The sequence below is a fragment of the Phymastichus coffea genome, unplaced genomic scaffold (genome assembly GCF_024137745.1).
Source record: "Phymastichus coffea isolate CEN01 unplaced genomic scaffold, Cenicafe_Pcof_1.1 PCOF00004, whole genome shotgun sequence".
Taxonomy (NCBI): domain Eukaryota; kingdom Metazoa; phylum Arthropoda; class Insecta; order Hymenoptera; family Eulophidae; genus Phymastichus; species Phymastichus coffea.
In genome coordinates this window covers 2,417,215-2,443,763 of record NW_026706815.1, presented here as the reverse complement: position 1 = coordinate 2,443,763, position 26,549 = coordinate 2,417,215, and the positions used below count along the sequence as shown (strand labels likewise).

Sequence of the window (26,549 nt, the reverse complement as noted above, 5' to 3'; positions counted from 1 at the left end):
ATTATATGTTGTATGCTGATGATCTACAAATTTACCTTCACGGTAAGTTTGATGATCTTCACTCTTTAATCTCAGATGCACAGGTGGAAATTGACGGTATTACTGATTGGGCACATGTTAATGGTCTTAGATTAAATACCAACAAAACTAAGGCTATTATCTTTGCCAGCGAAATATTTATTTCTCTTATAAACGTCAATACATTCCCACGCCTTCCACTCAATAATGTAACTATTGAATATTAAACATTCGTTAAAAATTTAAGTATAATACTATCCAATAAACTAGATTGAAAGCGACATTGTAGTACGGTTATTCGTAGGGTCCATCAAACATTATATGCCCTCAGATTTCACAAAAAGTCTATCTATAGATTTAAAAAAGAGACTCCTTGTGTCACTTGTTTTTCCCCATTTCGACTATTGCTCATCAGTTTACCTTAACCTTGACAAACAACGTGTTGCTGACTTACAGACTGCACAAAATGCATTTGTACCTTTTGTGATTGGCTTTTTTCCTTTCATATCTAATTGTCTCGCCTCCTCGCATATTACACACCATAGGCTGTTCTAAGATGGCTTACATTATCAAACAACCGTTTATTTTCTCTCGGTTCTCTGTTCTCTAAATTAATAGCTATCTGTACTCCCTCTTATCTTTCAAACATGTTACTAACCTCTAAAACTCAACTACCTACTTCAACTTCTTTCAGACATCCTCCCACACTCTTTACCTATCATGCTCCTAGAACAGAATCTTGGAATCTTGGTGAAAAATCACCGAACAATACATTGGCCTCTCTTTTTTTTCATGATAGGACATGACATAAGTTTTCAGGAAGCCGCATTTTTCATCGCCGTGTACGAATCCTGATTAATGTTATTAAACCTTTTCGTATGCCCTCCTATTAATTTATAAGCTTGGTACTCTACTTGAGTTTAGAGGAGTTCTTTTTGCTCGCCATAGACATTACTAAGCTATCTGATGAAGTTTCGAGTAGCCTGTTCTGCTACCCTTAACGAGTCGATCGATTTAATGTATAGTTTGACAGAATTTTGCGAGAGGTGGTCAACCTCCTTTAACATCAACGAACATCACTATTGCTTCGACCGAAGCCCCCGTTATAGTGTAAAAGAATTTGTGAATATCTGGTCAACGGTAATAGTAGATAATCTATGCTGATTTTAAAAGACTTATTGCGTCATCAAGCGTTATAAGTGTTTTAGAATCAGCATAACCTTTTCACGAAAAACCATCATAGATAAAAAATCTATTTATTATGGTGTAACGGGGGTAGCGCCTTATTCGGCACTGACGTCACCAATTTATTAAGGGGAGAGTAAGAGAGGCACTTTCGCTCTTTAACAATCGGGGAACGAGAGGATAGGTCGAACGAATAAATAATTTTCCTTACTTGGAACATACAACTTAAATTTATTCAGACAAACAAATACAAAATCGGTTATAATAAAGTTTGCATGACGCGCACATGTACAGAACAACTTAAACCAACGCGGGAGGATGAATGGCCCGGCGACTAAGTCGCCTTGACCATTTGCCTCCTTACAATGGAAAGAATACGTCGAAACCTCTCTACCGCATTACGATGAGCGTAGCCGGCAAGTGATCGCCTGGTTACCTATCGTTCCTACGCGGCCGCGCATCACCATGAGAGAGAGAGAAATACCAGGAGAGAGAGATAATCTGACCTTTGTCCTTGGCGATGAGCCGGCAACGGGGAGTTGACCTGGCCGCTGGCTGGACTTCTTCCTCGGCGTAGCCCGTGGTGAACCCACTGGAAGTCATGCCGTGCACGGTGGCGAGGGCGACACTGAGTACCCTGCTGCAGGTATTGTCGCCACACGTTGCCTCGTCTCGCCCTGGTCTGGTCACTCCTGCACGTGTACTTCTTCTCTTTTTGCGCTGCTACTTCCAACTTCTCTCCTTAACTTTCTTCCGGGAACTGGCTCACGCGACTTGACGCATGGTCAGCGTTCGCGCTCTCGCCGGGCTCTCCCACCAAGCCCACTCATTAGGCGGCGTGCGACAAAAGCGCTAATTGGTCGCGCGTCACGCTAGCCCAAACCTGCATAGTGCGTGCATAGACGCGCATTCTAGCATGCTCGCTAACTTTCTCTCTCTCTCTCTCTCTCTCTGTCTCTCTCTGTCTGATAGTCGCTGCGCTCTTGCTTCTTCGGGCGCTCTCAACCTTGCTCGGCAATCTTCGGCGGCTGGAAAAACATAAAGGCCAGTGGTTAGGCGCAATAAATATATGCGCCGAACGCTGACCACGTCGCCATGCCGAGCGATAAGAGGGAGAGAGAGAAGGAGGGCAGACGAGGAGCAAGCGTACTGCTTGCTCTCATCACAATGGACAGTCTAGACGATCTTATCCTGTAAATGTAATAAATAAACAAAAAATTTAATACATTCATTTATTTATATTATATATATATATATATATATATATATATATATATATATATATATATATATATATATATATATATATATATATATATATATATTGTATATATGTATATGTATACAACAATATATATATATGTATATATAACAATTAACAATATTAACAATACTCTTTCAGTACTGAAACAGTTAGTATTTTAGGCTGAAACATCCGCTCGACATTATGTCGGAAGACTTTTATTCCTATTAATAAAATGTATCATTTATTTAATAAACAATTAAATAATAAATAACAATAAATAAACTTCTTAAAGCCAGCATTTTTAGGAAAAGAATTGGTATTGGACGAGTATTTTTTAGAATACTTCTCCTTATTTTTCTACTCCGACTTTATCGTTAAGTTTCATATATCCACTTCTCTGTTTTTGTTTGATTTGATTCGCTGGTAGGTTCTTAGTTCAGATACACGTTATCACGATAGAATTGTTTCATCAACCTGGCGTTGTGCAGTGAACACTGAGGCTTGAATGATCTGCTGCGATTTGAACACAGCGTAATTAATTTAGCTTGTTTTGTCGTTCCGTAGACGAAATCGTTAATGTTGCGAACAGGCAATCTGAATGTCTGTTACCACTCCCTATGTGCCGCTCTAGAGATGAATGCTTTTTTTACCTTTGACGAAGTTCCTTTGATAATTTCGGCAATTATGTTGTAAGACCAGTTCCCTTAACTCCAAGAGGTGCTGTGAAGATGATATTCCCGCTAAGAGTTCTCTTTTCTGTATTTCTGTGTTAGTCTTTTCCAGGAAAAGGACGGCTGGAAGAGTCGCACTAGAGGATCTGCGTCGTACTCGAAAGGAATTATAAATAATATGTATCAGAATATAATCCTGATTGCATTCATCAGGATGCAATTCCTTCAGATTACTGGAATCCCTGCAGGTTTACTATGAAAACTATTTCGAATATGAATGCCTATTCATGCTGCTTTCGTTTTATATTTGTATCATACCTTACCACCCTGTTAAGCCATTTTTGTTCAATCAATCACTATATCATTTTTTCACATCCCCACTCATAGGATTATATTATATAATGCGATGATGTAGAATTAGACAGTAGACTACAGTATTATCCTAAAAATTCTCTCTGGACTCAAACTTAATTTTTACGGCGATCCAGCGTACTCTTTAGAGTTTTGATTTGCTTCGAAGAATCACTATGAGTGACAGTTTCTCTATGAAATCTTTCTTGTTTAGTACAGACTCTGCATCTCTACTGTAGAAAGCATTTTAAAAATTCGCAAACATATCGTAGAATATGACGTACTGATTTTCATTAAGATTTTCATATGCGTAGTACTGCGAATTGAGAAGTAGTTTGACGTTACTGATATTGCAGTAATCAAATTCACTAACGCTGTTAGATTTCTCATTATTTCGTTTAGTTTGGAAAGTCAATACAATGAAGCGTAAGTTTTTCAGCTGGTGAAATGTTTTTTCGGTCCAAATATTTCTTGAAGTAGCCGGTAACCTTAAATACTGGTACAACTCCCAGGAACGGAAACTCATGGTGGTAGTTCGGTCCTTATCTATATAATATTAGCAATTTCATTTTTTCTCTGTTTGACACAACGACCTAAGGCATCAATCACTCTATTTTTGCCAGCATAATTTTTGAATTTTTTATAAGTAAATTACCCTCTTGATCAACAATACGTATTTGTAGATGATCATTGAACTTGCAATTATCACATAATAAATGACGTAAGATGGAACTTCAACGATTCTATATCCTGGTAGAATAGTTGGAAAAACTTTATGAAAAAATTTATTTTGTACGTTAATATATTTTTTTCCAAATTTTCTTAATATCTCTTCTCAATCGTGGTCTTAAGTATACACCGAACCCATTTTTGTAAGGTCTCAAGTATAACTTTACCCGTAACAATAGCTTCTATTGCTTGATTATGGTCTTGAGATTCCTCAAATTATTTTCGAGCTGCCTTTAGATCATTGACAACCTTTGCTATGCCAGGACCACCTCCAGTAAGAGCACTAATTACACTCACACAAGAAAATAGTGGAATGAGGAATGATAGTGCACCATCAGTTTTCTCTGAAACTGACAATATTTGAGACATGATGATTCGATCTTTACCACCAACCATTTTCACAGCGTCTTTCGCAGTTTTCAAAGCCAAGAGAATAACAGTAATAGATTTATTAGTTGGTATTGCTGCAGCTTTTGAAGCGGCGCTTACAATTTTGTTCAGTGTAATGCTCTTTTTCTTCCTGTTTATTCCAGCGCCATTTTTTTGGTTTCTGCAAACGATCTTTGTTTTTCCTTTTCACTTCTTTTTTTTTTTTTTTTAAAGTATACCTACGATTTTTCTTGATACTCATTAAAAATACCGACTTTATTTGAATCTTCCTGACGTTTGCCACAGCGTATGTTGCCATTTTTTCACCAAAGATGTTGTTCTTTGCCAGTACTTTGCTGTAAGCTTTATTAGTCAAAACTCTATCTGCTTCGTTTCTCGCTGCAATGTCTTCTCAATTCTACAAATATGCAAAATCATATTCCTTGCACGCTAGGTCAAGAGCATTGATAACTTGAATCACCACGTATCTGTTATTTCTTTAGTCCCGTTATTGGACTATAGTATTGATAACCTCGTGATCAATATAGCTCGAACAGAAGCGAGTTGATGAGATGAGTCTGTTGACAATGTCACGTTATCGACGTTTGTGATATTTGATCATCACTGTTCGATAATCGCTGTACGATTGAGCTCTTTGGTATATAAACGCTCAACTTTTTATTCTGAGCTCTGAACTAGTCGAGATAATGAACGATACACGTGGATTTTGAGGAACAGTCTCTGAGACTTTCAGTCACCAACTTTGATCAACCAAAATAAAAGTTTCTTAAGGAACTTTTGAAGTCGATAATGTTGTCAATTACTTTCCATCAGCGAACATCCAATAGTCATCTCATGGGACCAAACTCCATTACGATGTTCGACGACATTGCTACTGAAAAAGCCAACTTTAGAGCATTCTTCTTTATGGGTAGACATAAAATTTTTTATCTGTGTGAATCATATGCGAGAATTCCAAAATATTTAATCAGAAATAATGTCAATTTATTCGCCCTATTTCATCAAAATAATACCAATTCACGTCACATTTACGACGATAATGTGAACTCTGACATATTTTTTATTAAATTCAAAGAAATTTGTATAAGATGTTGGCAAGATGAAAAATATGGGTTCACCGTTATCGACCGAGATAGAGCAATCAATCATGATGAATACAGGAATGATATTGCCTGTTTTGCTATAAATATAACGTCCTAGTTGTCAGTAGGTTATTATGTGTAGAGATGTTGTAGAGTTACCATTGATGAGTTTGAACAGGAAAAGAATGTGTTGATGCAGATGGTCAAAGCTCGTGAAGCCATCAGACGCAACCATAAGTTGTTGAAGGAAAGCAAAATTAATTTTGATACTGGAGGAGATCTTCAAACCTATCATTGATCCTTTTGAAAAACTTGTTACATCGATCAGTAATAGTACTAAAGAAAGGATGAAAAAGTCAATTCTTAAAAAGAGTGATAAATTTAAGTTAATGTGACTTTTCATACTAACGAAGTTTTTGAATCCATTAATTCCATCATTCTCAAATTTCTGATGAATTCAACACTACTATTCGAGCACACGAGACCTCTTTCAAAACTGCTGATAGCGAATTGATGATGATGGTGCTAACGATGATGATTATGAGTCATTATTTTTTTGACAGACTTGACTTCAAGGATTCTGTATCGGGAAAGTACTTGTGATTACTGAACACCGATAACAAATATAAATTCATATATAGATCACATGGAATGCGCAAACTAGGAGGAAATTGTGTAATTGGTAATTATTCAATTACTCTTGAGCGAGACAGTCCCAACGTTAATGGGAACAAGTATTTGAAAACATTTGGTCTAATGGAACTTTTAGTATCGAAAGAGCCTAGTATACTTTTTTAATTAACAATAAGGATAATAAGAATTATATCAAAATTCTTACTGAAACAAATGTACATAAGAAACTATGAGTTTATTCCATGTATCGTACCGCTATTCAATGAATGTAGCTATAATGGTCTTAATGGTCCTATTAGCCCTTTCCGTTAGGTTAGACTTAGGAAAGTAAGGTGTGCAAGTCGCATGAGTTACTTCATGAGACTCGAGAAAGCTGTCGACAAGTTTAATTTTAAGCGTTGTCCTATTATCAGAGAGAAAATTGTCGGGAATACCATAACGCAGAAATATGTGTTCGTTTAGCTCTCATTTAATTTTTTTAGTGTTGGCCCCATCGTATTTCCCGAGACTATTTCCCATAGGCCATCAACTATATGCCGCTTCATAAGTTCTTCAAGAGCTTTCTGCTCAGTCTTCACTTATTTACAAATGGTGCAGTTCCTAACGTAACGAGTTACATCTTTATATATCATAGACCAGAAATATTGTGTGATTGCCCGTTGATGAGTCTTGAAATATCCTAAATGTCCAGCTGTGGACTTTTCATGGCATTCTGCGAGGATGCGTTCACGCTGATCTCAAGGTATTATAAGCTTACATACCTCATAATCATGACCTAGCATGTTATCAACTGCTAGGTTGAGCCGATACATGAATAATTTACCAGCGGAAACTTTCTATTACAAGTGTTCTTTAAGACTTTCAAAGAATTTCTGTATCTTCTCTCGGTATCATGAGTCCTTGACGCTCTCATCAACTCATAAAGAGGTGACAGTAGCTACCAAGTCCTCTTCGGTCACGTACGTACGAGACGATGCATTTGGCCCAACATTATTTTTCCCTTTTCTGTGTATTATATCGAAATCATACAACTGTAAGTGCAAAGACTAGCAAATTAGCTTATTGTTAGAGATCTTCTGGTTACGTAGGCAAGTAAGGCTGTGATGATCAGTTACGGCAGTAAAATGATAGTTCTCGATGTGTGGCCAATATTTTTCTATCAATCACATCACGCTAAGAAGTTCTCGATACGTTGTAGTAAAACACTCCTATGACCTGTGTCGCTAGCATCATATTCATAAATAAATGGAGCTTTATAATCTGGACAAACTAATACGGATACTATCGCAATAAGTATTTTATCTCGTTCATAAGCCATCCACTGTTCGTCTCTCTAGTCAAACTTAACGTCTTTACGCGTAAACACAGTAAGAGGTACAGGTCGTTGCATAAGAGTCTAAAAACTTCCTGAACTATGTAGCCATCCAATGGAGTCTACGTAGTTGCTTGAGATTTCTTGGAACAGGGTATTTTAAAATAAGATGAATTTTTACAGAGCCAGGACGACAGCCTTTACGAGTAACTAACACGCCAAGGTAGTGTACTTCAGACATCCATATTCGTAACTTTTTGCGATTTATAGTCAAATCAGCTTCTTTAGTCTTACCTAGAATTACTCTAATCCATTAAACGTGATCTGCAAATGTCTCGGTCGCGAGGATTAGATCGTCTGAACTAGCAAACGCATAAGGCTTCATTTCCGGAGTGATCACATTGTGTGCGAATGATTAAAAGATTACAGGTCCACCTACCAGTCTATATGGTATCCTAACGAACTTACGTAAACAATCCCATGCATGGAACAGTAAATGCTGTGATCGAGATCGAATTGCAAATTATACGAGGTCTGTCTCAAAAGTATCCGACCTGCGTTCATATCTTCGCGTGGAGAGACTCAGGTGACCTCTAGAGGGTACGAACATCGCCCACAGCTTCTAATCTTCTCGTCAGTAGCCCGAGATATCGATGAAATGCCTTAGTTCTCGTACAACGTGTATCGTATTTGTTATCAATGACTTTTTTGCGTCGTCGCAATTCGTTCATTGCTCAAAATAGCAGAACGAACCAAACAGCAAATTTGCATAAAATTTTGCTTTAATCTCGGTAAAAGTTGTGCGAAATCTATTAAAATGTGGCAAACAAAATAAAAATCTTCGCAGTGGAAGCTTCCATTCGAGCCTCGACAGAAAAAAGTCCGTCAAACTCGAAGCAAAATTAAGTTAATGTTGATTGTTTTTTTCGATTATACGGATGTTGTGGACCACGATCATGTTTCTACAGACCAGAGAAGCAACAAAGAGTACTAGTTTTAAAAAGATCGCATGATGTAATAGGGAGAAAACAACCGTAACTTTGGGAAACCAACGACTGACTTCGTCATCACGACAAAGCTCCAGCACACGCATCAAACCTCGTACAGTAGTATTTATTGAAAAACAGTGTTACGCTGCTCCACCAGCCTTCATACAGTCCCAATATAGCTCCCTGGCTGTTTCTTCGACTGAAAATGTCGCTTAAGGGACATATATTCTATGATAAACAGACTGTTGAAACTAATATGACGGATGCACTAAAAAAGATTCCGAAGTCTAACTTTCAAGAGTGCTTTAATAAGTGGAAACATCAATATGAGCATCTTATTTAATTAATGGCGACTACTTTGTAGGATGCCGTCCCCTGGATAATAAAGATTAAATCAAGTGCTGAGAAATCAAGGTAGGCTAGATACTTTTAGGACAGACCTCGTACATACCTCATATATCTTATCACTTGCTCGTACATCTCGTTTTTAATTATTGGAGAAATGAAATAATAGCATTGTTTTATCGAGTTCACTCTACCAACATATATGTCGTCCTGGATTTAATTAATGCAACTTATTTGCTTGCACGAAAACTCCATCAGTAATTCGTCGATTACCTTTCTTACCTCTTCACGCTAACCGTTTGTGACATCTTCTATACCTAAGGAGGCTAGTAACATGGCTTCCTCCGTACGCAAATATGAGAGTACTGTAAGTATCTCTTTAGCTTTCCCTCCAATTTATCTATCTGTAAACTTAGAGAATTAAGGACTCTGCGCGAGACTCCAGTACTATATAACGGTCGATATGTGAATAACCCAACGTATGCCGTCAACCACCGCTTGGGATACTCTTTAACTAAGGTGTTTGCTACAGTATCTCCATTGCTCCATCGCCTTGTATCTGCGCATTATTTAAACTACTCGTGGCTAGCATCCAATTAGCTATTTTGTTACACAAAGCTGATACTTTTCCTATAACTCCATCAGTTTCCAAGGTCCGGGTGTTCAGTGGAGCAGTAGGGACCTCATATACTTGCCTTATTCTTTGTGTTTTACTTTCAAGCACTTCGGGTAGTTACGTTTAATATAGCCAGGCCAGCTACAGCCCTAACATAATAACTTCTCTGCAGGACCATGCGTCTTGTTCTTATCGCTTTTCAGTGTTCGCGCGCTATTTTACAATACGTTCTGACATCTCCTCCTTCGACCTTCTCTAAGAGAGTTAGTTGAAATTTTCTCTATGGACGCATTTTCACTCCTTTTTTGCTTTCGTGGTGAAGCATCTCCACTAGTCGGCATTCTTTCCACTGGTAAAAAAATTTTACCTTGGAGCAGTGCCAATATTTTTTTATTTTCCGTCTGAAAACTGCTGGAATAAATTCCTCAGCCCGTTTTTGAACTCTTGAAATATTTTTGGAAAGAGAAGCTATAGCCGACTTAGCTGCTTCTGGTAATAAGCATTTATCAGCTGGTGAAGGCGGCGTAATCTTGGTATATATGCCACGTTGGCCTAGGCATTCGGTACTAAAATAGAGAACTGGTTTTCAAAATAGCGAGATCAACAAATCTAACAACTCCTCATCCACTACGCGATCTACGTGTGAATTCTCTTTTACTTGCTCTAAGAACTCTTCGATACTCATACCAAATTCTCCAGTAAACTTGGTATCGTAGTAGCTTTCCGTATTCGCTATCGGGTATGCCGCAATGTTGGCTGTGCTCCATTGCGTACCACGTCTTGCAAGAGCGAGGACTGTGAGTCTTCGACTAAGAACCCTCTTCCACAGTTTGAGCAAGCAGAGACAACTATTTGCATTGGCGCAGTCAAGTTTACGTTTAACGGCAACGTTCTTGACATGTGAGGCGGAATTTGCGTTGGTTTTGACATTATTTATTTTTATAAAATCTAGAGATATATTGCGAAAAGAAAAGAAAAAAAACTATCTGTGTAGTTAATAATTAATTTGATGATAGTGAATTTATAGCAGGGATAACTAATAAAAAAAATTTTATATATATTACACACGCTATTAATTATTCATTTACGCAACGCAAACAATTTTCGATGTAAAGAAAAAAAATTAATGCTTTACACATAACTACAATGCATTCGCATTTACAGAATTAAAAAGAATTATCATATAAGTATAAATAACATGAGGTCACATTAGTGCAGATGCATATACCTACAAACGAAATACAAGTTCGGAACAAAATTAGTCAAGTCATTTAAAATTTCGAAATTATTTTATCAACTATCTCGTTCACTCGTGTATACGAAATTTAACTAGGCGGATTATTTTAATCCGCTCGTGTTCACCGCTGTGTGGTTTGGGCTGAAAAACGCGAAATATGTCGATACACCAATCAAACAACTGTTCCGCTAAATGCGTAAGTACAAAAATACTTATGAGATTAAATACGACACTTTGTCTTTATCAATGAGAAAATCGAGCATCACGCATGATAACTCAGTCTAACATAGCATCATAGTTCTGCACAGCACCAAAGAATACCTTCTACAGTTCCTCACTCGCGTAGTCGCAACGACAATCTTCCTTCTACCTTTCTTCTCCTTATGTAAATACTTCAAATCTCGACAATTCACCTCTCTATTTTGCTTTCAGATTTTAGAAATGAATAAGATATGTGCGTCTGCTCGCAAGAGAATCAAGAAAGCTGTTGTCTGACTTCGCAAGATCTCTCCTCGCATTTTGTTTGTCTTGACCAATTAGCGCCCGTGATTACTCTTCTGAGATGTACCTGTCTTTCTTTCCCTGTCTTGCTTACACACATTGAGCGTATCGCTGCGTATTCGTATTTCTTTCTTCTACTTACCTTGTGTGAGATCATAGATATACATAATTGGAATCATACAAAGTATAATGTCATACAATAGTAATTATAAAATAATGATAATTATTAAATCATAAAGAAAGAGAGAGACACAACGGTTAGCAATCTTACTCGTTATAGCTTTTCATGAGATGATGAGCTTTATTTATATACATTAATACTCTTTTTGTTATTATCATTATTGCATGGCTGTATGACTTCAATATTGTAACGAGACAATACAGCTCGTCACCAATTATTTGAGGCGGGAAAGAAAGGGAATGATACTCTGAGTAACTGAGAGAGGATTTGGGTAAGAGAAAGGAAAATAAAGCGGTGTAGATCTCGTAAATTCCAAATCTTATCCTATATTTATACAATAACTTAACCTACTGTATAAAGAAGCCCGACAATCAGTCAGCTTATTGCCTGGCGAAATATTGCCATGGCAACGGCGCAAACACCAGCACAAAGGACCGTCGCAATAGTTGGCGGATGAACGCCTAACTATTTGCGGCACCCGTAACAAGCGAGAGTGATTGCCACGTCTGAGAGAGAGAGAGAAAGAGAATTCTGGAAGAGCACTTAACCTTGAGACTGCTGTGGCTTCTCGATGAGTAGGAAGTGCTGGGCCACCTTCCGCACAGGCGTGTCGTTGTCCTCCGTTAAGCAGCTTCTCCTCGGCTTCTTGCTCCTCGTACTCAGCCTCGTCTGTGCTCGTTCTTCGCACGCGGTTGGCCGTTGACGTCCTCTGCTGACTAACTTAGTATTACTTCTCACTTCGTACTCCACTCTTCACCTTGACTCTCCGACTACCTATCCTTCAGTCCTCGACTACCTGTACCTAACTGTCACTCAAGCCTTTTCTTCTCTTGACGTCCGACGCATCTCCTTTTGACCTAATTTCGCCGCTAATCGGTCGCGCACCTGTCGCGAACCATTGCCCAATACCGGCACTTGTCCCATATCTCTCTTTCTCTCTCTCTCTCTCTTTCTTCTCTTTCTCTCCTTTTCTTACTCATTGTAGCCCTCTCTGACCCCACTATCGGCTCACTGATCATTATTCACCGCTGATAGAAAACAATCCATAATAGGCGCACTTTAGAATGTGCCCAAGGTCGGTCGCTAGGCCAGCCGAGAGTAGAGGAAGGGGAGGAAACGGTGCACGACAAGACATCGTCGCCTGCTCCCGTCACAACATTATTGTTAACGGGAAGGGAGCGGTAACCGAGGAGGGCCAGGGCTTTCACGCAGGGAAAAGCGAGGTAACGCGTAACTTGGTGGGATGCGGCATAATAGGATTTTCTTCGCGCAGGAAGTTTCATCCAAAATTTTTTTGTTTTGAATGTTACAGATGGACCGAAGAATCGTCGTGGAGGAAGAGACCTTCGAGGTGGTCACCCAGATGAGGTTAGATCTGCAGCTGGGCCCTGATGCTACTCAGCTTATTGAAGATCTACGTAACTTTACCAGGGTCCACTTCAAGGGGAGCGCCATCACAGATCAGTGGCGGAAGTTCTCCGGGATGCGACATGGGTCACTCCGTAGAAGTCTTCTTGAGACGCTTCGAGCCAGATGGAAGAAGAGGAAGAGGTCAAGTGTCCCAAGTTCATCGTGGACCTAGAGGTACAGACCCTTAAGTCCGGTGTACCCCAGACGTCGGACAGTGCGAGCCACGGTCGGACTGTGCGACCCAGGGAAACCTGTGGGGCTTCGCACTGGGTCTGTAACTACCCCCGAATCCCTGAGCAGCCGACTCTCCTCCTCGACTTCAGACATGTACGTCTAGGGCTCAACGAGCTGGAGAGTGCCTGGCGGTCCGCAGCAGATCTCCAGTCTCAGGTGCAGGAACACCTGAGACGCTTTATGGACCGCCATGCCATAGAAGAACTGCTCGGGGAGAGGGCAAAAGGTGACCGAACGCCATAGGGTCTATGGATAAGCCCTGCTGCGGGTCAAACAAGGACAGGAGTTCCTCTTCATCAGTTTCTCTTAGCACAGGAATTATGGGTGATTCCAGTATAAACTGCCATAGAACTTTGGAGATGGGTAAGCGACTTATACGGGAACAATTTCAAAGTACAGCCACGTTCGATGAAGTTAAATTTTTCAGAAAAAATAACGTTGTATCTTTATAAGCAGCTACTGAAAAAATTGTTGTTGCAGATGATATTATTATAGCCAATCCTATTTTGATTTTCCAAAGAATTACGGTTGCGGTTAACCTTAATCAAAATTTAAAAGAATTTATAAGTTTTAAGTTAACTCTATATTCGGTGTCAATTTTTGACAATGGCTTAATGCAAAAAACTGATAAATCTAAGTTTATAGACAATTTTAAGACAATAGATGCCTTACCGGATAAAGTAGAATATATTATTGATGGTGGGTTTTTTTTACAAAAAGTTGTGTGCCCACAAAATGTAAGGTTTACAAATTATGGCGATATTGCATAGTTGTATGTTAACTATTTAAATCAAAAATATGCCGAATCAAAAATTACAATTGTTTTCGATGGATACAAAATTATCCACGAAAGAATCCATCGAAAAGCCATTGGTGTTTGTAGGGAAATAGTCTTTGATGACCAAACGACCCTTTCAAAAACCCAAACAGACTTTTTCACAAATGACGAAAATAAAAATAAATTTATAAATTTATTAATGGGAAAATTAATAAGTAATAACAAACATGTTTTACAAAGTACCAAAGACGCTGACACACTAATTGTAGAAACTACCATTCACAAAACTAGAGATGAAGAGCATCTGTAATCGTTGGGACAAATACAGACTTATTAGTGATTATGAAGCAACAAACTCCACTTAATAAAAAAGACTATTTTTTAAGAGATGTTAAGGAAACGATAGACTTTGTGACGGTAAACGTCCGGTTCACGCTACCGTCTCGATCGCGTGGCTGCCTGCGAGGGCAGCACCTACCGGCTGGGGAAGTCAAAAACGGGAACTCAATCCGAAATGGGAAGGAACGCACGCAAAGAGAAAAGAACCAGTGGGAGAGCGCCTTTGACACCGGTAACAATGTGCAGGAGTCGAGGATTAACGCTAGAGTTGAGCAGTTACTCGAAAATCGCGAATAGCATTTCTGAACTCAGGAGTGCCTCTAGCATCGGCAACAGCGTGCGTGCATGTGAACGTCGCAAGGAGCGTGAACGTTAGCCGACTAATAGTTTTTGTTGTTGCTGCGGTTTCGAGTGGTTAGCCGAGACGCCATCGGAGGCCAGCCAAGAGGTCGCCGAATATGTCCGACGGAAGCAGCAGGATAACAGAGAGAGCCTCGTTTTTAATTTGGAAAAGTGGCAACCTGAGCCATGTGTTAAGAGACGACGTTGAATTGCTCCCCCTGACAGCGCGACTAATCGCATAAGGTAAGATGACCAGCTTCGCGTTATTGTTTTCGATAAGGGACCGCTCGTAATATTTTAGCTCTCCCCTCACGTCTGCGAACGTAAAGAAATCGGTAGCGAGCATGCAAACGAGTAACAGAAACGAACGATTGTAAACGAAATGGCGGCGCGTTAGATTGTAGCGCACATCGTATAAGCGTCAATGCGCGGGCCAAATGCGTTGTAGATTACATAATAAATAAACTAGTCCGTGCATGATTGAAACATTAATTTACTGTTGTCTTTTACTATTAGTAAGTTGGTTGACTGATACCTGTCGTTCCCCACTTATCGGTTAGTTAACAAAAATTGATTATTTCGATCTCTTCGCGCGAATTCCGGAACGACTGCACATCGGGCGAGACAAAGAAATTAAAACGGATTCACACCCCGTTACAACTTATATGACGAGAACAGCTTTATTTACCCTGAATTTAAATCATTAATTTTGTTTCTACACGCTTTTACTGATTGCCACACAACTTTGACATTTTACAAGCAAGGCAAAAACAAATTGATGAAGATTTTATTACGAAATACTATTTTAGCAGGTAAACTAGCCATTTTCAATAATTCGAATGCAAGTAAATCGGAAATAATTTCAGCCGGGAATGTATCAATAATGGCTTTGTACGGTGCAAAGCCAAACCAAGTCTTGAAATTAAATGAATTTCGGTATCGCTGCTTCGATCTTGGTACGCGAAATAATAAATCAATCGATTTAAAACATTTACCATCTAGTGAATTAGCAACTATATGTCACTCATAGAGAGTGTACTACCAAATTTAACATTGGTTTGGTTTTACACAAAAGAAGGGCGACACAACCGATTCTAAAAGCTTGATACCAAACAACTGGGGCTGGAAGTTTAATAATAATTGTTATAAACCGGGGTTCGTTGATGGAAAGCTTTTGCAGAACGAAATTTTTAAAAGCATCCGGTGCAATCGTAAAAAACGGTGTAAGTGTACTTGTAGTTGCAAAAAGCACGGATTGAAATTTTTTGATTTTTGTGGCTATTGCAAAAGGGATAGTTGCGAGAAACGGCAGGAAGTAATTGGCCTGCCGGAAGATAATGAATATGTTGAAAAGTCTTTTACTTTTCAACTGTTATAAAATCAATATTCCAGCCTCACGCTCGGAACAGTCATAAATACTATGAATAATATCTCATTGCTGTACAAAATCGCATACGTTTTAGTTAGATAAATAGCATGTTCTTATCAATAAATTTAGCTGTTCATCAAAATATATGTATTTTTACTTACAAATAAAATTTTTCATTCCAAACTGGGTTTAATTCTTGAGGCATCGTTTTTGTGCGCTTTTTAACTTTACCTACTTGAACTGTGACGTATGGATCTGATGTTCCACTTTTATCTTTTGCAATGAGACCTTGCGCACATATAACTGTAAATATATCATTAATTAGAAAAAATATGTTTTATTTTAAAGATAAATTATAATAAGTATAAATTATTATACTTTTATCTATATTTCGGAAGAAAAAAGTGAAATGGTTTATAAATGCATTAATAAAATATTTTCTATTATAATAAGACAAATTAAGGTTTTATATACATTTTGCTTGATTATTATTTTCAATGAGCGAAAGAAAAAGATTTTTTTTTGTAAATAAAAATTTTTAGGACCAATGATGAATCAGAAAAACTTTTTTAATAGAATTGCAATAATCACTAGATATAATTGATTGTTTTCTATAGATATTTCTAAGAATTGCTTCTTCATTAAGTTTTATTAAACATATCAAAGGTTACTGTAGTGAATTAAATGCAAATAGGTGCAAAGTACGTAACATACTCGTACAACAAATAATATGGCAATCGAGATTCCTTCTAATATTTCTTAATTGATGTATCACATAATAACTATTTTATTACTAGAATAGAGAGTTCATATTGCAATCTTTCATTCAAAGAAAATTTTAATTCATATAATGTAATTTTCAGAAATTTATTTTTGTTAATAAGATTAACATACTGTGAATTTTATCTAAACTCTCTTTTTATCATATATTTTTATTTGATTCAAGACAAGTACATAGTACTCTTTGTATATGAACATAATTCAATTTTGTTCCGAAAATGATGAAAACATGTTTATCTTTCATATACTATTACGTCGAGGACGAGTCAGACTACTTTATAGTGGTAAAAGTTGAATTTTTTTTATGAAGGGGGAGTTTCCGTAATTAAAGTAATAGTCATTTAATAGCTGACTTTATTGTCAATGACGCACTTATCCCTTCTGGGTTCAATTCATTATTGATTAGTTTTTATTTATTTTGTACCATAAAAGAGGGCGCAAAGCGATTGTAAAAGACACTCTGTATTCGACTCTGTAAGACTACGGAACTTCTGTAATTTGAACAATAAATATTTTAACTCTATTTCTATAATAATTTATTTGAGAGTTATATCTAATTCTTGTATCTACGTTACATCTCTGGCTTCTGAGGTACGAGTTTCTGAACCAGTTAAACTACAGGTAAAATTATTTAAATTGTTACTTTTCCACTCGGTGCTTTAGATACGTTGCCGGCCTGCTCTTGTTTTAGTCTCGAACCCGTGGTAAAGCGCTTACGCGTTGACCGAAAAGAGACAGTCGCGTTTGAGTAACTCTTGCCAATTCGCGACCGTTACGCAAGACGTAACAATTGGGGACCCCTCCGGGTTTATTTTTTTTAACGAAAAGCAGGACTAGGCAAAAGTAATTTGTTTTTACAAACATGGCTACGGAAGCTGATTTGAGAGGTAAACGAAATGCGGAAGCACTATTAGTTTTAAAAAACTGCATAGGAAAAGTAGATCCGAATTATATAACTAGTAGAGAACCAATATTACTAGAATGTATACAATTTCTGCACGCTCGTTAGCATTTAGGTTTCGAAATAGAGGGCAAAAAATAACAACAACTAGAAAAATTAATAAAAATTTTAGAACATTATATAAATGGAGAATTAATAAGGAATTCATGTCAAGATCCACTTTTACTACACATTGTAGAAGAATTAACAAAACGTAATATAAATCCACAAGAAATTCTAGAAGCAGTGAATTATACAGACAAAGTAGTACAATTTGAAAATAAGTTTCAACCAATAATTGAGTCAAACGCGGAAATAACGGAAGACGAGTCAAGAGAATATTTTCAAGCTTTGACAAACTCGACAATTGATAATGATAACGAAGACGAAATAAATAAGACAAGAAACGAAATTCCTGTTATAAATCATAAAAACGTTAATTTTTTCATAACAAAATATATTGAAAAAAGTCAAAACGAGAAAAGTAGCATTCAGAATACTTTACACCAAAGTCAACATGCAGATCATTTACCAGCACAATCATTCAACTCCACAAGAGGTAACCCGTACGGTACAAAATTCTACAATTAGCTCTATGAAAAATGTAGGTTTGAAAGATATCGTAGATTTCATTCCTAATTACGATGGATACTGCATTCCGCTACATGATTTTCTAGACGGTTGTTGGGAAGTTTATAATGTTATTCCACCTGGAAATGAAGCGGATGTAGCAAGATTAGTTAAAATGAGATTATACGGAACGCATTATTAAGTATACATGGAAAAAATTTTGAGACAATTAGCGAGATTGAAATGTATTTAGATCATCTTTTCGGATCAGACAAAACTTTCAACCAATTATCCGGTGAGCTGGCTATGCTTAAGCAAAAAGCCTCAGAAAATGTAGTAAAATTCTCATAGAGAGTTAAAACGGTAGCGTGAGAATTAGTAAGCGCAGCAGTACGCGAAAAAAAATATAATGTTGTAAGTATGTCAAATTTGTAAGTTGTGAAATCATTTAGCAGATACTTGTTTTTACCGTAACAATGGCAGTAAGAAATTTAGAAATGAAACATTCAATAGTAACGAAGGCTAAAAGCAAATGAATAGTCAAAATACAGCCAATAGAGAAAGAATGAGCCAGTAAGTAGCTCCGCCCCAAGCAAATCAGAACTCTACATCAAAAAATCAATACCAGGGAAATTTTAATTCTAACGATCGCGGATCAGGAAATCAAAGCAGAGATCCGACTATTTGTAATTATTGTGGTATTAAAGGTCACTGGAAAATAAGATGTAACAACAGAATTTTTAATGAACAAAGGAAACAACGACAGGGAAATGCCAGTGGTTTCCAGGTGACGGGCGCGACCGGGCAAACGTCCAGCCAGATGGAGCGCCGAGTTTAAGTAAGAATACAAAGAAATTAGAAGTAACGAAAAGACTGGTGTTGTTAAACTTAAATAGTAAGTCACCAACTTTCATTTTAGAAGATAAAAATCAAAATATATCAGATACTGGTGTCGGACCATCTCGACTGAAATGGTCTAAGAAACCAAACGAAGTATATCTGAATAAATTGAATATTTTAGAGTTGCGAGGTATTACACATAACAGTGTAGTAACATTAGGAAAAATAAATATTACAATAAAAGATTTATAATTCGAATTTCATATGATACTCGATGATTTACCTATTGAAGAAGACGGACTAATCGGCAGTGAATGTTTGCGTCAATTCAACGCTAAAATAGATTATAAAAACAATATTTTAAAAATCACTGATAAAGTATTTTGTTTATCCACCAACAATACAACTGCTGATAATCAATATATAACATCGCAAGATGATAATAGTTATTCAAAATCAATAACAAATTGCAATCGTTCAAATAAAATTTGAAATCTGTAAATTACAACACAAAAAATCTCAGATTTATAATTCCGAAATTGGACTGGAAATAGCTAGCGAAGTTAAAATTAGTGAACCTGAAATCTGTACATCCGAAATTAGAAATTCGAATGTTGAAAATTGTAAAAAATCAGAAATTAGAAAAAAACAAAGTACGTACTCAGTTTCTATTTGGCATTAGCCAACAAAGAATACGGGAGTGCACGTCCAAGTTCCACAAAAGCTAATTCATTAGTTATTCAGAACAATATAATAAGTAGGGTTAAGCAAAGCCGTAATGAAAGCACCCTCCATAAAAATTTTGTAGATGATAAAATTCACCCCACGAAACTCTCAATGACAGAAAATAAATTAAGTATACAGCCATATTATATGTCGAAGATTAGAGAAAGTAGTTGCAAAGATCGCAAAAGTGTAGATTGTAACGATAATACTGACGAAACTATTCTATTGAAAAGGGTTAATAAAGGTATTAACGTATTAACCCATTAATACCCAAGCCGAATCTGGTAGAGATAGCCTTGAAATAACTATTGAGTTTATGGTATAGCTCAAAAATAATTTACACGTGTTTTTTCTTGTTGCATTTCCAATTGTTTATAAAAAGTTATTTAAACAAATTGACAAAAGTTTTAGTTTTTTGAAAAACTATTTAAGGCAATCGGTTCTACGGGAAAAACCAAAGCGAAAACCTCTGTAGCGTTTTTTTCTCAGACTCGATTTTGTTGGTGTAATTTCGTTATAAACAATTTGAAACTGAGAAGTGATGCTGACCTCGTTGTATCTCAAGCCGAATCTAGTCGAGATAGCCTTGAAATAACTATTGGGTTCATGTTATAACTCAAAAATAATTTACACGTGTTTTTTCTTTTTGTATTTCCAATTGTTTATAAAAAGTTATTCAAATAAATTGACAAAAGTTTTAGTTTTTTGAAAAAATATTTACGGCAATCGATTCTACGGGATAAACCAAGGCGAAAACCTCTTTAGCCTTTTATCATACAATTGTAATTAGAAATCATAAAGCAGTTTCCATCATTTGAATTTTACGAACCGAATGTGAACTAAAAATAACTTTAAAAAGATTTTTTACGGTTGTACTGAAATAATCACACCATAAGTAGAAATTCCTCATAATTTTATAATTCTTTCTAATTTTCATTTCTATCTTCATTTCAAATGTAAATCGACTAAATAGTTCGGTGTCATATACTATTTCGACGATAGCTTGTCACTCAGTGAAATAGAAGACCATTCTATTATATTGAATAAATTACTGATTTTGTTCTTTTTATATACTTCAATATAAAACTATAATACCATGATGAGACGAAGAATTGCTGATTTGAATGAGATGGTTGACGGTGATGATATAGATGGTGACCATCATGTTGATATTGCATTTCTTCCAACAGAGCATGAGAGCTCAGATGAAGGTTCAAGTAATGAAGAAGAAGAATATACTTCACTTTGGCCGCTTCCTACAGGATCGTATGAACATATAAAGAGTTCTTATACTAGTGACCAGAACTTACTAGAACCGAATCATAAGTATGATTGGCGTGATAAGCGCTTTGAATTATGACGATCTTCCAGATAATGACTATGATCTTTCATCTATTTCATCATTTTACTCAAAAAGTTCTTTGGAATTGTTTGAACTCTTTTTTTCTCAATCAATGAAAAACTTTATTATAGAAGCTACTTCCGAAAACCACTTTAAATTGACCAATTATGATTTCGACCGATTCATCGTGATCATTATGATTACTATAGTCAATTCTAGGAAAAAGCAGTCTGACTATTGGTCCAACAAACGACTTTTGCAATGTTCAATAATAAAAGAACTTATGCCAAGGGAAAAATTTGTAAAAATAAAAAAAAAACATTAGGTTTTATAAACTTCAAGACAAAGATGAAAAAGATAAAGTCTGGAAAGTCAGATATTTATTTGAATTATTTAGGGAAAATTATATGAGATATGGATTTTTTGATTATAATTTGTCAATTGACGAAGTTATGGTCAAATATTTTGGAAGATTCAGTATCAAGCAATGCATTAGGAACAAACCTATAAGATTTGGGATAAAGCTATGGGCACTATGTTCTTCAGATGGATATATATATGATTTAGATATATATACGGGCAAGTTTGGTACTGAATCTGAAAATCCTCTAGCTTCTGTTTATTTGGGATCGAGAGTGGTTATCAAATTACTTCAAAGGTTCCTGGAGACGGTTAAAAATGAAAATCTAGCAAAATATCATTTGTTTTTTGATAACTTCTTTACATCTCCAGATCTCATGATTCACTTAAGAAACATTGTATCGGCTACACGAACTGTTCGTCAAAATCGCGTCAAAGCAAAAATCGATATATCAAAGAAAGCTGATAAAGGAACCACAACCTCAGTTCATGAAGCCAATTCAAAACTGAGTTACATAACGGTGATGGACTCAAAACCCGTATCAGTTCTCTCAACTAAATACGAAGATGAACCGAAAATTGAAATGAAAAGATGGCATAATAAAACTAAACAAAAAATTCTCTTTCCTCAAGCTTTCTCAATGTATAATAGGCACATGGGTGGAGTAGATTTACACGACCAGCATTGTAATGCACTTATGCCTACAATCTGAAGCAAAAAATGGACGTGGTGTCTCTTCATGAGACTTATTCAAGCTTCATTAGCTAATGCTATTGTTATTTACAATAAACTCCATCCAGATGAGAAGAAAGGTTTAAAAGATATTGTGGAGGAAGTTTGTGAATATTATATTCAAAAACTCGAAAATACTCATCGACCCAAACGACAGAAAAACGTTAAAACTCCGACAGAGGAACATCAAATAAAGGTTGGGAAACGTAGAAAGTGTGACAACGAAAATTGTTCAGTATTGACTGAATATTGTTGTTCAAAATGTGATATTGATTTTTGCAAAACTCACAGAGAAAATCAATCGTAATTGTTTTTAAGGATCTGTTTTGAAGAAAGTAGTTCTTTTACCCATAATGATTAACAAAAACAGTTTGGTCGAAAAAAATAATGTTAGAGAGGTTTTTGTCAGCATCACTTCTCAGTTTCAAATTGTTTATAAAGAATATACACCAACAAAATCGAGTCTCACAAGAAAATCTAACAGAGGTTTTCGCCTTGGTTTTTCCCGTAGAATCGATTGCCGTAAAAAGTTTTTCAAAAAACTAAAACTTTTGTCAATTTGTTTAAATAACTTTTTATAAACAATTGGAAATGCAACAAGAAAAAACACGTGTAAATTATTTTTGAGCTATACCATAAACTCAATAGTTATTTCAAGGCTATCTCTACCAGATTCGGCTTGGGTATTAATGGGTTAAATAATACGAATTCATACACAAGTAATAAACAATATTCCATGAGCAACTTTTTATCAGTAATTAATTCTGCAACCACCCTGCTCAAAACATTAAACGAAATTAAAGATAAAGAATACATTAAAGAATTATTAGAGGGCGTGACACAAATAACCGAAAAATATAAAACTATAATCCACCTTCAAAGGTCCAATAAATAACGAATGGTTTTACAACTTTTGGTCGCCGTAAAAGTTTTTATTGAAGGGGAAGACACGAATGCCTTCTACTACCAACGAAAACGTGCGGATAGCTAAAATAAGTATGAATTAGAATACGGTAGATAGGGCATCAAGAATAATCGGCATGTCACAACTAGATCATTTGAATTTAAATGAAAAGGAACATATAGTTGATATAATAAATAAATTCAACGACAGATATTACTTACCTGTAGATAAATTAGGATATACTAATCTACTCCAACACAAAATTCCATTAACGTCGAAAGTACCAATTCGGATAAGACCTTTCAGACAACCCCCGGAGTTAAGAAAAGAAATTGATGCTCAAGTTTTAAATATGCTCGACCAAAGTATAATTGAAAGGTCTTTTAGTCCTTACTCGCCTCCAATATTTTACGTAGACAAGAAAAGGAATGCTGAAGGCATAATCAAGAAAAGACCAGTAATAGACTTCCGTGCAGTACATACACTGATTCCGGATTACAATTTTCCAGTGCCGAATGTAGACGATCAGTTAGATGCGTTTGGAGAATCCACAATATACTCGGTCTTTGACCTTTATTCAGGATATCATTAACGCCTAGTTAAAAAAGAGGACAGGCAGGTGACAGCATTTCAATGCGACCAAGACCTTCTCCAGTTTACAAGGTTGCCTTTCGGATTGAAAACAAGCACGCCGATCTTTATATCATTAATCCATCTTTGAACGATAGGAATGAAATGAAGGGAACCTTCTTCGATGATATTTGCTTACATAGTAAGACTATCGAGGAACATTGTGAGAGTATTACTGAATTAATGAAACGTCTAAGAAGAGCGAATTTAGTATTAAATCCGGAAAAATGCGAGTATTTTAAATCAGAGGTAGTAACACCTAGGTTATGTAATTCCGAAAGATGGTTTACTACCTCACAACGATAAAATTTTAGCCATCCAACAATTTCCCACGTTGAGAAATCCAAGGAATATTAAACAATTTATTGGCCTGTGTAGCTATTACAGACGATTTATTGACAAATTTTCTGACATCGCGCAACCTTTAAACAAACTGTTAAGAAAAGATCAGCAGTTTATATAGGAAGAAGAGCAGCAAAAAGCCTTCGAACTGTTAAAACGCAAATTGTGTGAGCCACCTGTATTGGTTCATCCGAACTTCGAAAAACCATTCATTTTAACAACAGGTGCTAGTGGATACTGTGTAGGATACGTTTTATCTTAAAAACAGGATAAGAACGACTTTGATAAGCCAGTAGCTTATGCATCACGAGCGTTAAATGACGCAGAAAGACGTTACAGCACTTTTGAGAAAGAAATGTTAGCAATTGTTTTCGGAATTCTTAAATTTCGACCTTACTTATATGCATAAAAATTTACCGTCATTACTGATCATAAACCTCTAGTTGGATTAAGATTGCACAAAGATCTTAACTCACGAGTAACTAGAATGTGACTGAAGGTGGCAGATTTTCAATATGAAATTAAATATAGAGCAGGAGCTACCAATATAAAAGCAGATGTTTCGTTTCGTAACCCAATAGAATTACATACATTAGATCCGCAATTTATTCAAGAACCAATCAATATAGTAAAATGATTAGAAGCAAATGATGATAAAGTACCGGAACTGGAAGGGATGATCGCACGATCGCGCACTGGACGAAAACCTAGCGTTAAATACGAAGAAGCTATAAGCGCGCTGAAACCTAGTAAACAGAAAAAGAGACAAGACCAAAGTGCCAGTAGCGTAACAACACAACAGAGGGAAGACAAGAGGTTAGAAACCTTTGCGAACACCAATGGCAACATACCGTGTACGCAACAAACCCAGTACCAAGCAACAGACGTACAAAGCAAGGGGACAGATGTGCCATTAAAAACCAGTTTAGAAACTATCAAGGAAGAGGATGAATACGAATCAAACGAAACTAAGATAGACACAATAGAAGAGATCGTAAATAATGAGAACGAAATAGAAAATAAATTACCTCAAAGCAACATCATTTTTTGTCGCGAAAAATTGTTCATGAGAAAAGATAATTATTTGTATTTTGTCAATGATAAAGGTGAACTTCTCGATGAAGGAGCACGTCTATTAAAAGAAGTAAATAAATTACCAAGCTTAGAAAATTTAAAAATAGGATACCCTAAACTAATTAAAGTTGGAAAAAGATATCATTTAGTGATACCGCTAAGGTGTAAACAACGAGAAAGCACCGAGGATATAATTATGATGCTAAAAGCATTACTCATGAATTTAAGAAACATCATTGATGAAAACAAGATAGTCACTTTTAGCTTAGCCAAAAGTGAAAGCATAGAGAACGTGTTATTCAGTAAAATTATTAACTGTATACGAAATACTTGGAAAACTAGATGTCAAGGTCATAGTATGCACCGGAGAGGTAAAACATAAAGAGAGCGGAGATTATACGAGAAGCACATTGTTCAGCAGTCGGGGGACACGTGGGAGTTAATAAAACATTTAATCGTATTCGACACAAATCAAATTGGGAACATCTTAAAGAAGACGTACTTAGTTTCATACAACGATGTGTTGACTGTCAAACAAAAAAATTAGTACGTGAAAAAACTAAACAGAAAATAGTCGTCATAGATTCTCCGCCAGTACCATTTTCAAAACAGCAATGGACATTGTGGGACCGATGCCAACGAGCAAACTAAATAATCGTTACTGTTTAACATTTTAGTGCATATTTAGACGTTTCGCTATAGGTATTATTATTCCAGTACATGATCAAACGGCTATTACTATAGCAGATGCTTTTATTAAACGCGTGGTCTATGTATTCGGAACACCAAACGGTTTGCTTACCGATTGCGGGCAAAATATTTTGTCAAAATTAATGAAAAGAGTTGCAAAAAGATTTCGTATTAAACAATTTCGCACAAGCGCTTTCCATCCAGAATCCAATGGAGTAAAAGAAAGACAACACTCCTCATTAAACAAATATTAAAAAGTTTTTACAAATAAGTTTGAAGATTGGGATGAATTTATAGAAATGGCAATGTTCAATTATAACACTAGCAGACATGATGTTACGCATTATAGTGCATATGAACTCATGTTTACAAGAGTTACAAGAATACCATCAGCAACTCCGCTAGAACCAGAAGATCTTGTGTCTACTTATGCCGATTATGTGTCACAACTAATTAACCGTTTGAATGCTTTGCACCAAATTGCTCGTGAAAAAATTACACTTGCAAAGATTAAGTCAAAATATTATTACGACAAAAAAATAAATCCGAGAGAAATTAAGATAAACGATTATGTTTGGCTTTTAAGTGGCCCCGAACCAAAAAAAAATACTAAGAAATATATCGTATTCTTCCAGGAAAATTGGCCGAACTTTTAAGCTC

General features: G+C 36.3%; 1 protein-coding gene across 1 annotated transcript in view; it reads right to left on the bottom strand.

The window, feature by feature from the left end:
- LOC131666732 (protein unc-13 homolog A-like) overlaps positions 1-26,549 on the bottom strand; it is a 957,113-nt gene that overhangs the window by 585,459 nt on the left and 345,105 nt on the right. The window contains exon 6 of the mRNA XM_058939609.1: positions 16,120-16,261. Within this exon, the coding sequence (XP_058795592.1) occupies positions 16,120-16,261 (142 nt within the window). The remainder of the gene's footprint in view (positions 1-16,119; positions 16,262-26,549) is intronic.